General features: G+C 51.7%; 1 protein-coding gene across 1 annotated transcript in view; it reads left to right on the top strand.

Moving 5' to 3' along the window:
• Nucleotides 1–8,653, top strand: part of NXPH1 (neurexophilin 1) — a 168,115-nt gene extending 159,462 nt beyond the window's left edge. The window contains 3 exon segments of the mRNA XM_029070232.2: nucleotides 7,834–7,924; nucleotides 7,927–7,965; nucleotides 7,968–8,653. Of these exon segments, the coding sequence (XP_028926065.1) occupies nucleotides 7,834–7,924; nucleotides 7,927–7,965; nucleotides 7,968–8,593 (756 nt within the window). The 3' untranslated portion in view covers nucleotides 8,594–8,653.
• Nucleotides 8,654–13,357: the final 4,704 nt, after the last annotated feature.

Here is a 13,357-nt window from a genome sequence, read left to right as displayed (position 1 = left end):
AGCAGGATCTAATGAGGCCTGTGGACACCTCGGCCTCTTCCCCCTTTCTCTAACCACTGAGCTTCCTCCTCCTCCTGCTAGGCCTTCTGATTCCCAGGCCTGTGCTCTATCCACCGTGCAGCCTAGTGGTTAGAGCACAGATCTGGGAGTCGGAAGGACCTGGGTCCTAATCCCGGCTCCGCCACTCATCTGCGGCGTGACCTCGGGCCAGTCACTTCACTTCTCTGTGCCTCAGTTCCCTCATCTGCAAAATGGGGATTAAGACTGTGAACCCCACGTGGGACAGGGACTGTATGCAACCTGATGAATTTGTATCTATCCTTACTCTTAGCACGGTGCCTGGAACATAGTAAGCGCTTAACACGTGCCATTAAAAAAACCCCCAAACTCAAACCAAAAAAAAGAGCGCTGGTTATTTTATAATAATGTTGGTATTTGTTAAGCACTTACTAGGTGCAGAGCACTGTTCTAAGCGCTGGGGGAGATACAGGGTCATCGGGTCGTCCCACGGGAGGCTCACAGTTAATCCCCATTTTACAGATGAGGGAACTGAGGCCCAGAGAAGTGAAGTGATTCGCCCACAGTCACACAGCTGACAAGTGGCAGAGCCGGGAGTCGAACCCATGACCTCTGACTCCGAAGCCCGGGCTCTTTCCACTGAGCCACGCTGCTTATATTTTCCTGACTTGCCCAACTAGTCTAGAAGCTCTTTGAGATAAGGAATCAGGTTTTCCTTTTTTTTTTTTTGTGGTATTTGTTAAGAACTTACTATGCGCCAGGCACTCTTCTAAGCACAGGGTGGATAAAAAGTAATTTATTCATTCGGTCAATCGTATTTATTGAGTGCTTACTGTGTGCAGAGCACTGGACTAAGCGTTTGGGATTAATAAACAGACACATTCCCGGCTCGGCTCGGCCATTTGTCAGCTGTGTGACTTTGGGCAAGTCACTTCACTTCTCGGCGCCTCAGTTACCTCATCTGTAAAATGGGGATTAAGACTGTGAGCCCCACGTGGGACAACCTGATTCCCTTGTGTCCACCCCAGCGCTTAGAACAGTGCTCGGCACATAGTAAGCGCTTAACAAATACCAACATTATTATTATTATTATTATTATTACATTCCCTGCCCACAGCTTACAGTCTAGAGTGGGGGAGATAGATATGACTACAACTAAAGAAAATGACAGCGAGGGACATACATAAGTAGGGTGGAGCTATGGGAGGGGGGAGGGCAAAGGGAACAAGTCAGGGTGATTCATTCAATTCATTCAATAGTATTTATTGAGCGCTTACTATGTGCAGAGCACTGTATTAAGCGCTTGGAATGTACAATTCGGCAACAGATAAAGACAATCCCTGCCCACTGATGGGCTTACAGTCTATGCAGAAGGGAGTCGGAGATGAGGAAAGGTGGGGCTTAGTCAGGGAAGGCCTCTTGGAAGAGGCGGGCCTTCAATAATAATAATAATAATAATAATAATGTTGGTATTTGTTAAGCACTTACAATGTGCAGAGCACTGTTCTAAGCACTGGGGTAGATACAACAGGGTCATCGGGTTGTCCCACGTGAGGCTCACAGTTAATCCTCATTTTACAGATGAGGGAACTGAAGCACAGAGAAGTGAAGTGACTCGCCCACAGTCACACAGCTGACGAGTGGCAGAGTGGGGATTCGAAACCATGACCTCTGACTCCCAAGCCCGGACCCTTTCCACTGAGCCACGCTGCTTCCCAAGGCTTTGAAGGCGGGAAGAGAATCACAGTCTGTGGGATTTGAGGAGGGAGGGCGTTCCGGGCCAGAGGCGGGAGGAGGGCCGGGGGTCGGCGGCGAGCCGGGCGAGCCGGAGGCCCAGGGAGGAGGCGAGCGGCGGCCGAGGAGCGGAGCGTGCGGGCGGGGATGGAGACGGACAGAAGGGAGGTGAGGTAGGAAGGGGCCGGGGGATTGACGGCTTTAAAGCCAATGGTGAGGAGTTTTTGTTTGATACGAAGTGACGGGCAACCACGGCAGTTTTTTGAAGAGCGGGTGGCGTGTCCCGAACGTTTCTGTAGAATAACGATCCGGGGCAGCAGAGTGAAGTACGGACTGGAGTGGGGGGGAGAACGGGCAGGCGGGAGGTCACGAGGAGGCTGATGCCGTAATCCCGGCCGGGAGACGACGAGTGAAGGATTAAGGTGGTAGAAGATTGGGATGAAGAGGGAAAGGGCGGATTTTAGCCATGTCGTGAAGGCGGGACCGACAGGAATTTAGTGACGGGATTGACGTGTGGGCCGAACGAGTGAGCGAGTCAAGGATGTGGCCAAGGTGACGGGACCCGTGAGACGGGAAGGGAAGCCGGTGCCGTCCACAGCGACGGGAAAGTAATCAAGCTGGACGACGGTCCGGTGCGGCTTACGGTCTCAGTCCCCGTATTACCGGTGAGCCAGAGAAGTCAAGCGGGCTTGTTCGAGTCACACAGCGGACAAGTGCCCAGCCGGATCAGAACCAGGTCCTCCTGACTCCCAGCCGGGGCTGTAGCACTAGGCCGCACTGTTTCTCTTCTGTATTCTCCCAAGCCCTCAGTTCGGTGCTCTTCGCACTTATAAAACGTGAAGCCTTTGAGAACAGAGAACGGGAACCGTGCCAGCTAACTCCATTGTACTCTCCACAGTGTTTATTACAGTGTTCTGCACACGTAGAATCGTCAGCTCCTCGTGGGCCGGGATCATCTCTACCGACCTATTGTACTCTCCCAAGCGCTCAGCACAGTGCTCTGCACCGGACACGATAGGCTCCTTCGGGGCGAGATTGGGGCTACTAACTCGGTCGCGTTCTCCCAAGGCTAAGCGGGTTGGGGAGAGTGTTTTGATCAGTGTTTTGCACACTGTAGACTGAATTGTCAACGTCTTGAAGGCGGGATTATGTCTATCTGAAGCAGCGTGGCTTAGTGGAAAGAGGCACGGGCTTGGGAATAAAGGCCGTGGGTTCTAATCCCGGTTTTGCATCTGTCTGTTGGGTGACTTGGGCAAGCTGCTGAACTTCTCAGTGCCTCAGTTCCCTCATCTGTCAAATGGGGATGAAGACTGTGAGCCGCACGTGGGACAACCTCTTAACTCTGTATCTACCCCAGCGCTTGGAACAGTGCTGGGCACATAGTAGGCGCTTAACGAATACCATCGTTATCATTACTTACTCTGTAGTACTGCCCCAAGCACTCAGTACAATGCTTGATATTTGATATTTGATTCGATTAGACTGTAAGCCCATCAGAGGGCAGGGACTGTCTCTATCTGTTACCGATTTGTGCATTCCAAGCGCTTAGTACAGTGCTCTGCACATAGTAAGCGCTCAATAAATACTATTGAATGAATGAATGAATGAATGATTTTCCCCTCACCCTCAGCCACACGGCCCTTATATATTATAAATTCTTTATTTATATTCAGGTTTGTCTCCCCCTCTGAACTATAAGCTTGCTGTGGACAGGGAACAGTGGCTTCCAACTCTGCTGAATTGTACCCTCCCAAGCTCTCAGTACAGTGCTCCGCACACAGTTAGCACTCAATAAATACCACTGATGATGATGAGGATCATGGTGGTTGTGTTAAGTTCACCTTTTAGGTGCCAGGGCAAAAAATCATCTTAAAATACATCATTTTATTCATTCATTCTTTCAATAGTATTTATCGAGCGCTTACTATGTGCAGAGCACTGTACTAAGCGCTTGGAATGTACAGTTCGGCAACAGATAGAGACAATCCCTGCCCATTGGCGGGCTCACAGTCTAATCGGGGGAGACAGACGGACAAAAACAATAGCAATAAATAGAATCGAGGGGTTGAACATCTCATTAACAAATGATATTATAATTTTAGCCCACTCTGGGCAAGAATGGGTCTGTTTGTTGTTATATTGTACTCTCCCAAAAGCTCAGTACATAGTAAGCACTCAATAAATACGACTGAATGAATGAAATATTTTAATTTTTTTAGGGCAAACATGCTAGCTGATAGTCACGCACGATTCTCCTTCTCCAGTTACTGGGAAAATCCATAACATTAGCACTTTTTTTTTTTTCAGCTGGGTTTGTGTTCTTGGTGTTAATAGCGCTTCATACATTTATTACTGGAAGAATAATGTAAGTCTCACAGAGCATCCAGTGATCATATTTTGGGGGAATGGGTTAAATGGGCCATTGGACTCTCTGGAATATTTCCATTACGTTGAGCAGAATTGCTCTCTCGGCTTAGGAACGTCATTAAAGGGCGAGTCCGGGAGGGCGGCCGATGAAGGAGAGAGGGAGGGAGATTGATGTGTTCGGATCGATCGCTTAGTACAGTGCTCTGCCCGCAGTAAGTGCTCAATAAATACGATTGAACGAATGAATCTGCCCCCTTTATTCACCCCTCCTTCAGCCCTACAGCACTTAAATCCGCAACCGTCACTTCGTTCGTACATTCAATCAATAGTATTTATTGAGCGCTTACTATGTGCAGAGCACTGTACTAAGCGGTTGGAATGTACAATTCGGCAAACAGATAGAGACAACCCCTGCCCACTGATGGCACTGATCGAAAGATGGGGTCTCTCTGGACCGGAATAATGGTGGTATTTGTTAAGCGTTTACTATGTGCCAAGCACTGTTCTAAGCGCTGGGGGGATAGAAGGTGATCAGGTTGTCCCATGTGAGGCTCACAGCTTGAATCCCCATTTTACAGATGAGGGAACTGAGGCACCGAGAAGTGAAGTGACTTGCCCAAAGTCACCCAGCTGGCGAGCGGCGGGGCCGGGATTAGAACCCATGACCTCTGACTCCCAAGGCCGGGCTCTTTCCATTGAGCCATGCTGCTTCTTCATTTACATTAATGTCTGTCCCCCCCCCCAGACTGTAAACTCACTGAGGTCAGGGAACGTGCTTACCGACTCCTGCTGTCTTGTCCTCTCCCAAGCGCTCAGTACCGTGCTCTACACACCGTTAAGTGCTCAATAAATACGATCGATCGATCGATCGATTGATGCGGTAGGGCGGATCCAGGTCGGCCCGGGATTTTCACGGAGACTCTCAGCGAAGCAGGGGAAAATAATGTTTCCTGCTTTTCCTTCCACTCGTTTGCAGTTTTTTCTCCGCTCTTTCCCCCCGTCTTCCCCCTTCCCGATCTCAGCAACGGATGAACCCTCACTTTTATTATTTTTCTGAGGCGATTCACGTCGAAAAGAATAGTTTTTGTTCTCCTCCCTACTTGTTTCGGTTCCTTGTCGGACTTCAAAAGATACTCTTCCAGGTTTGTGAGGAAAGAAAATCACTCCCACCCTAGAGTCTAGATGACTCCCGAGGGAGAAACGGTTTAGAGACCTCCCAGCTCCCAAGCCGCCTCCCGCCATTTCTCCCTTTTCAATCAATCGATCGGCGGTATTTATTGAGCGCTTACTATGTGCGCAGCACTGACCGAAGCGCTTAGGAGAGTCCAGTACAACAGATTTATCGGACACGTTCCCTCTCCGTAACCAGCTTCTAATCGAGGGGCAGCAGACAGGGGAGGGTGTGGGAGAAGCAATCAGTCACGGCCTGGTCACTTAATACAGTAATTTGTACGTGGTAAGCGCTCAATAAATACAATTGAATGAATGAGTGAATAGGCAAGGAGTGGTAAGAGGTGACTAAAGTGACTTGCCCAAGGTCACACAGCAGGTATGTGGTGGAGCTGGGATTAGAATAATTTATTTATAATAATTTAAAATAATTAATTACTAGTTGCCAACCACTGTTCTAAGCGCCGGGGTAGATAGAAGTTAATCATCTGCAAAATGGGGATAAGAGTTTAAGCCCCATATGGGAGAGGGACCTGTGTCCAACCTGATTAACTTCTATCTACCCCGGCGCTTAGAACAGTGGTTGGCACCAAGTAATTAATTATTTTAATCGGGGGAGACGGACAGACAAGAACAATAGAATCAAGAATCAAGAATCCCTCGACCTCAGAAAGGGAGGGAGAAACCCACCTCGAATCGACCTCATTCCCCGTCAATTCGGGCCCGAAGGCTTGTTTGGATGCTCAGTGAGAAGCGACGTGGCTTCGTGGATAGAGCACGGGCCCGGGAGTCAGCAGGGTCTGGGTTCTAATTCTGCTCGGCCACATGTCTGTGTGTGTAAACTCACACTGTGGGGGGAATGTATCTGCTTATTTCTGTACTGTACTCTCCCAAACGCTTAGTACACGATGAGGAGCAGCGTGGCTTATTGGGTACAGCACAGGCCCCGGAGTCAGAGAGACCTGGGTTCCAATTCTGTTCCGCCCCACGTCTGTGTGTGTAAACTCACTTTGGGTGGGGAATGTGTCCGCCTATTGCTGTACCGTACTCTCCCAAGCGCTTAGCACACAATGAGGAGCAGCGTGGCTTCGCGGTTAGAGCCCGGGGCCGGGAGTCAGACGGACCTGGGTTCCGATCCCGGCCCCGCCACACGTCTGCTGTGTGACCTCGGGCAAGGCACTTCGCTTCTCTGGGCCTCAGTGACCTCGTCTGTAAAATGGGGATTGAGGCTGTGGGCCCCACGTGGGACAGGGACTGACTCCAACCTGTTCAACTTGTATCTTCCTCCGTGCTTAGAACAGTGCTTGGCACCGAGTGAGCACTTAACTAGTACTATAATTGTTATTATGATCATTACAGTGCTGTGCACACGGTAAGCTCTCAGTAAATACGATCGAATGAATGAATGAAGCGTGACCTTGGGCAAGTCGCTTCGCTCCTCCGGGCCTCGGTTCCCGCATCCGTAAAATGGAGACGAAGAGCATGAGCCCCGTGTGGGACGGTCCCTGTAGATTGTAAGCTCGTTGTGGGCAGGGAATAGCACTGCTCAGTGTTGTATTGAACTTTCCCGAGCGTTCAGTCCAGTGCTCGGCACGTGGTAAGCGCTCAGTGAGTACGATTGGACGGATGAATGACGGGGACCAACCCGATCGATTCATATTTACCCCAGTGCTTAGAAAATGGCTTAGGCATCACGCAGAACGGGGCTCGCCACGTAGCAGGCGCTCGACGACTACCAGAATTCATTCAGTCGTACTTATCGAGCGCCTACTGTGTGCAGAGCCCTGTACTAAGCGCTTGGAATGTACAGTTCGGCAACAGATAGAGACGATCCCCGCCGGACGACGGGCTCACGGTCTGCAAGGGGGAGACAGAGAGCAAAACAAAACGATAACTTTAATATTATGATTTATCGTTACCGATGCCTGTCCACTTGTGTTTTGTTGTCTGTCTCCCCCATCCTTCTAGTCATAATGACGGTATTTGTTAAGCGCTTACTACGTGCCACGCACCGTTCTAAGCGCTGGGGGAGATAGAAGGTCATCAGGTGGTCCCACGTGGGGCTCACGGTCTTCCTCCCCGTTTTCCAGATGAGGGAACCGAAGCCCGGAGGAGCGAAATGACTCGCCCAAAGTCACCCAGCCGACCAGCGGCGGAGCGGGGATTAGAACCCCCGACCTCCGACCCCCAAGCCCGGGCCGGTTCCGCTAAGCCACGCCGCCTCTCTAGGCTCCCAGACCGTGAACCCGTCGTTGGGTAGGGACGGTCCCTGTCTGCCGCCGAACCGTACTTTCCAAGCACTCAGACCAGGGCCCCGCGCACGCCGAGCGCCGGCTAAGTCCGATTCGAAGGAACGAACTGGACCGCGAGCCCGTCGCCGGGTAGGGACCGTCCCTATCTGCCGCCGAACCGTACCTCCCAAGCGGTCGGGCCGGGGCTCCGCGCACGGCGAGGGCTCGGTAAAGGCGACCGAGGGAACGGACGGCGCGCCCTCCTCCGTGGCCGGGAGCGTCAACGCCCTGTCCGTGTCTGTCTCCCCTGCAGGTCACCTGCGCCAACCTAACGAACGGCGGCAAGGCGGAGGCCGCGAGGCCCGGGAACGCCAGGTCCGGCCCGAAGCCCGTCTGGCCGGAGAGCGCAAGGACCTGTCCATCAGCCGGCTCCTCTCCCAGACCTTCCGGGCAAGGAGAATGAGACGGATCTGGACCTCCACTACGACGCCCCCCAGCCGTACTCGGAGCGAGACCTCTGGGATTGGCTGAGGAACTCCTCCGACCCCCAGGAGCCCCGGCCCCGCTCCAAGAGGAGGCCCATCGTCAAGACGGGGAAGTTCAAGAAGATGTTCGGCTGGGGCGACTTCCACTCCAACATCAAGACGGTCAAGCTCAACCTGCTGATCACCGGCAAGATCGTCGACCACGGCAACGGCACCTTCAGCGTCTACTTCCGCCACAACTCCACCGGCCAGGGCAACGTGTCGGTCAGCCTGGTGCCGCCCACCAAGATCGTGGAGTTCGACGTGGCCCAGCAGTCGGTGATCGACGCCAAAGACTCCAAGTCCTTCAACTGCCGCGTCGAGTACGAGAAGGTGGACAGGGCCACCAAGAACACCCTCTGCAACTATGACCCCTCCAAAACCTGCTACCAGGAGCAGACTCAAAGCCACGTGTCCTGGCTCTGCTCCAAGCCTTTCAAAGTCATCTGTATTTACATTTCCTTTTATAGCACGGACTACAAACTCGTCCAGAAGGTCTGTCCCGATTACAACTACCACAGCGACACGCCCTACTTCCCCTCGGGTTGAGGCCGCACGGGGAAGACCCGGGGCCGGCCGGAGCGGGGGGGACGCTCCCGGGGGGCCGGGGGACCCCCGCCCCGGCCTCCTCCCCCGCCCCGGCCTCCGTCGGACGGCTCTCCGCCGGCCGGTCCGGGCCCACCCCCGCCCGCCCCCCGGCTCTCGTCCGCCGACGGTCCCCCCCGGAGGGAGTCGGACGGCGGGGCCCGGAGAGGAGCCGGCGGGGGGCCGGGGGGGCCGTGGACGCGAGGCGACTTTCGGAACTTAGGTGGCGGCCGGCGCGGGAGTGACGCGTGTCGGTCCCGGCCGCGGATGTCGGACGGGGACCATCGGCTGAGGCTCCTGCAAACGCGCACCCACCGACGCGCGAGAGCGCCCGCGCCCAAGCCCCGAGACGAGATTCACCCTCATCCCCCCAGAACGAAACACACACACACGTAGGTGCACATGCCACACAACAAAATACAACTCACACACAAGGCCCCAAAACTAAACAAAACACACACACGCGTACACCCCCAAAACAAACAAAACTATCACTCACCCCAAAACGAAACAAAATTCACTCACACCCCCCCCAAGCAAAACACACACACACACACACACACACACACACACACACACCCCAAAACCCTAAGAAAACGCACACACCCACGCACACCCCAGAACAAAAACAAAATTCACTCACAGCCCAAATCCAAACACACGTACCCCAAAACGATAAAACTCACCCACACGTGCCCCGAAACAACAACAAAAATGCACACGGACACACACCCCAAAACAAAAAAACTCACAATGCTCAAAATAAAGTTTACGCTCACCCCCCCCATTAACTAAGCACAAACACACACACACCCCAAAACAAAATAAAACTCACACACCCGTGCCCCGAGCCAAACTCACACAAACACGCCCCCCTAAACAAAACTCACATACACACCCCGAAACATAACACAAGCCTATCCCAAAACAAAACTCATACACGTCCATACACACGCAGACTCACACACACACAGATAACCCCGAAACAAAACAAATCGCACACACCCCAAAGCAAAACACGCACACACACACACACACACACCCTAGAACAGAACAAAACTCTCTGATCGTTACCCGAGAAGGAAACTGCCAGGTGAAAAACACGTGAGTTGTAAGCGGCCATCTTATCTTCACTATACATATTGTAACAAATTCAATATCCTAGTCTTCATTTGTATCAATGGTTTGTATTGTACATAGTTTAATCCGTGTTATTTGAGCCGCTTCTGAATATTAACTTGTTCCTGTCTCTGCCTGTTATTGGTTAAAAAAAGGAAATGAGGAATCCATTTTATCAATGTAGCCGTAAACTCCATTAAAACGACAGAATTATGTACAAAGCATTTATTCAGCTAAAGGTATCGTTGAAAGCTAGACATATACAACATTACAGTCTGTCTGTATTTAGATATTTTATTTCTGGACAAAAAAAAAGGAAATGTACATAAAAATAAAATACTTAAAGTTGAGTTTCAATACGCCCCGTGTAAGATGGTGATTTTGGTGGTTTCGACGAGGAGCCTCAGCCGGAGCGGTTGGGATTTCACCTTGGGTCTTTAATCGATCCGAACTGCTCCGCGTCGCACAATCGGACGAGTAACACTCTCCGGCTTCGGGAGAGTCTGCAGATGCCCGGATTTGCGAGTTTCCGATTTCTGCTGCCCTGTGGAATACCAAAACTAAGTGGCCTTGGGAGGCTAATCATCGGTTTCCCCCATCAACGCCCTCGTGGCCTGTCTGAGTTTACTGGGGGACGTGGGAGAACAGCGCCTTCTTCAGAGACAGAACACTCGCCGACAGCCTCGGCGGTCTCCGGGCGACGATTGGGATATTCTCGCTCGAACCGAGAGCGGGTCGGGGAGGAAGAAACCCAACGAGGGCCGATCGCTCTTCTCGACGGAGCCCGGCCCGCGTCGATCCAACTCGGCTGACCGACACGCTCGCCCTGCGTTTCCCTGCTCCCCGCGAGGCCGTTCCGGGTGACGAGACTCGGAAAACGCGTCGCCATGTCATCCATCTGGAGGAAAACCGCTTTAGACTGGGGGGACGTTTCATTCTCTGGGCAGGAACGGGCCGATGGAGGTGGCCTCTCCGTCCTTAGAGTATCCCTTGATGCCTTGGGATGACCGTGGCCAACGAGGAGAAGCGGTCGGGATGCTAATTCAAGAGCCCGAGGGAGACCTGGGGAGTTTACGGCAGGGATTCTGTGGAGCGTCACTTGGGGCTTGAAGACGGACGGTTCCTTTGACCGTCCAATCCATCCGGAGTCACGGTTTATTTGATCGATGAGACGGAAGTGAGGCGCGTAGGTCGGAGCGAGCCCGTTAGACCCGAGTAAGCTCCTTGAAGACAGGGAACGCGCCATTTTGGTATTTCCCAGGCGCTCAGTACAGAGCACTGAATCCACTGGGACCTCAATAAATTATACCATTACGACTTCACCGTTGCTACCGCTGCTAACCACTAACGCTACTAAATATCGCTGTTCCCTGCACCGATTGGTTTTGCTCCACAAGCCAACACCGTACCCACTTGCAATGCATGGCACACATGCCCTAGATAATAATAATAATAATAATAATGGTGGTATTTGTTAAGCGCTTACTATGTGTAGAGCACTGTTCTAAGCGCTGGGGGAGATACAGGATAATCAGGTGGTCCCTCGTGAGGCTCACAGTCTTAATCCCCATTTTCCAGATGTGGTAAGTGAGGCACAGAGAAGTTAAGTGACTTGCCCACAGTCGCACAGCTGGCAAGTGGCAGAGCTGGGATTCGAAACCATGACCTCTGACTCCAGAGTTTAGTAATAATAGTAATACAACTCATAATAATTGTGGCATCTGTTAAGTGCTTACTATGTGCCAGGTAGTATAGTGCTGAAGTGGATTCAAACAAATCAGGCTGGGCACAGTCCTTGCCTCACAGGGGAATCAATCCAATCCGTGGTATTTATTGAGCGCTTACTGTGTGTGCAGCAATAGTTTTAATAACTGTGTATTTGTTAAGTGTTCGCTGTGTATGTCAACCACTTATTGGGGTTTAATAATAATTCCAATCGTATTTGTTAAGCATTTACTATGTGCCGACCACTGTTCTAAGTGCTGGAGTAGATTCAAGGTAATCAGGTTGTCACGGTCTTAACCTCCATTTTCCAAATGAGGTAACTCGGCAGAGAGAAGTGAAGTGACTTGCCCAAAGCCATACAGCTGACAAGCGGCGGAGCTGGGATTAGAACCCATGACCTCTGACTCCCAGGCCTGTGTTCTTGCCACTGAGCCACGCTGCTTGGAATAAGGACCGTGTCCATCCCGATTAGCTCGCATCTATCCCACTGCTTAGTACAGTGTCCGGCACATAGTAAGCGCTTAACAATTATAATACAAAAAAAAAAAAAAAGCACCAGACTAAGTTCTGGGGTAAATAGAAGATTCCAGTATGGCCACGTGTCTGCTGATCTTGGGCAAGTCATTTCACTTCTCTGTGCCTCAGTTACCTCATCTGGAAAATGGGGATTAAGAGTGGGAACCTCATGTGTGACAACCTCATTACCTTGAATCTACCCCAGCGCTTAGAACAGTGCTCTGCACATAGCAAGCACTTAACAAATGCCAACATTAATTAATAGATGAGGGAACTGAGGCAAAGAGAAGTTCAGTGATTTGTCCAAGGTCACACAGCAGACAAATGGGGAAGCTAGGATCAGAACCCAGATCTTCTGAGTCTCGGGTCCCGCCTCTCTCCGCTCGGTCTCACTGTTTCTCGTAGAGTGCTCTCGAAGAGCACCGTACCAGGTTTTTATGAGCAGTTACGCCTTTGCCTTCCAGACGTCAGGAAGAACAGTAGTGGAAATTGAAGGAAAGTGAGAGGCGTCGCCACAGGGAATTAATTCTCCTTGGAACTGAGGAGCGAATCCAGGAGACCGAACCTGGAAGAAGCTGGACTTTTGAAGAAGAAGCAGGATAGGGATTGTCGGCAAACACGGTGACTGTTCCTAGAAAGTGCCTGGGAATGAATCGTTGAGTTGTCGCTGGGAAGTGGCGTGGCATGGTGGAGAGAGCACGGTCCTTGGAGTCAGTAGGTCATGGGTTCTAATCCAGGCTCCGCCACACCTGTCCGCTGGGCGACCATAATAATAATAATGTTGGTATTTGTTAAGCGCTTACTATGTGCAGAGCACTGTTCTAAGCGCTGGGGGAGAGACAGGGTCATCAGGTTGTCCCGCGTGAGGCTCACAGTTAATCCCCATTTTGCAGATGAGATAACCGAGGCCCAGAGAAGTGAAGTGACTTGCCCACAGTCACACAGCTGACAATTGGCAGATCTGGGATTCGAACCCATGACCTCTGACTCCCAAGCCCGGGCTCTTTCCACTGAGCCACGCTGCTTCTCGACTGTGGGCAAGTCACTTCACTTCTCTGGGCCTCAGTTCCCTTATCTGTAAAATGGGTTGACACCGTGAGCCCCCCCAGTGGGACAGGGCCTGTATCCGACCCGATTTTCTCCGTATCCACCCCAACGCTTAGTACAGTGCCTGGCACAGAGTAAGTGCTTAACAAATACCCTGATTATAATTATTATCATTATCTACCATCTTCTGGAGGAGTCATCAGCCAAGAGGCGTCATCAAGAGAGCAGTGCGATTCAGCTACAAGTCGTGGAAACCTTACGATCACCCCAGCGTCCGTGCGTGGCCTAGTGGAAAGAGCCCGGGCCTGAGAGTCAGAAGAT

The sequence above is a fragment of the Ornithorhynchus anatinus genome, chromosome 8 (genome assembly GCF_004115215.2).
Source record: "Ornithorhynchus anatinus isolate Pmale09 chromosome 8, mOrnAna1.pri.v4, whole genome shotgun sequence".
NCBI classification, from domain to species: Eukaryota; Metazoa; Chordata; class Mammalia; order Monotremata; family Ornithorhynchidae; genus Ornithorhynchus; species Ornithorhynchus anatinus.
Note: the sequence above shows the minus strand (reverse complement) of the source record. Positions and strands in the feature narration are given on the sequence as shown.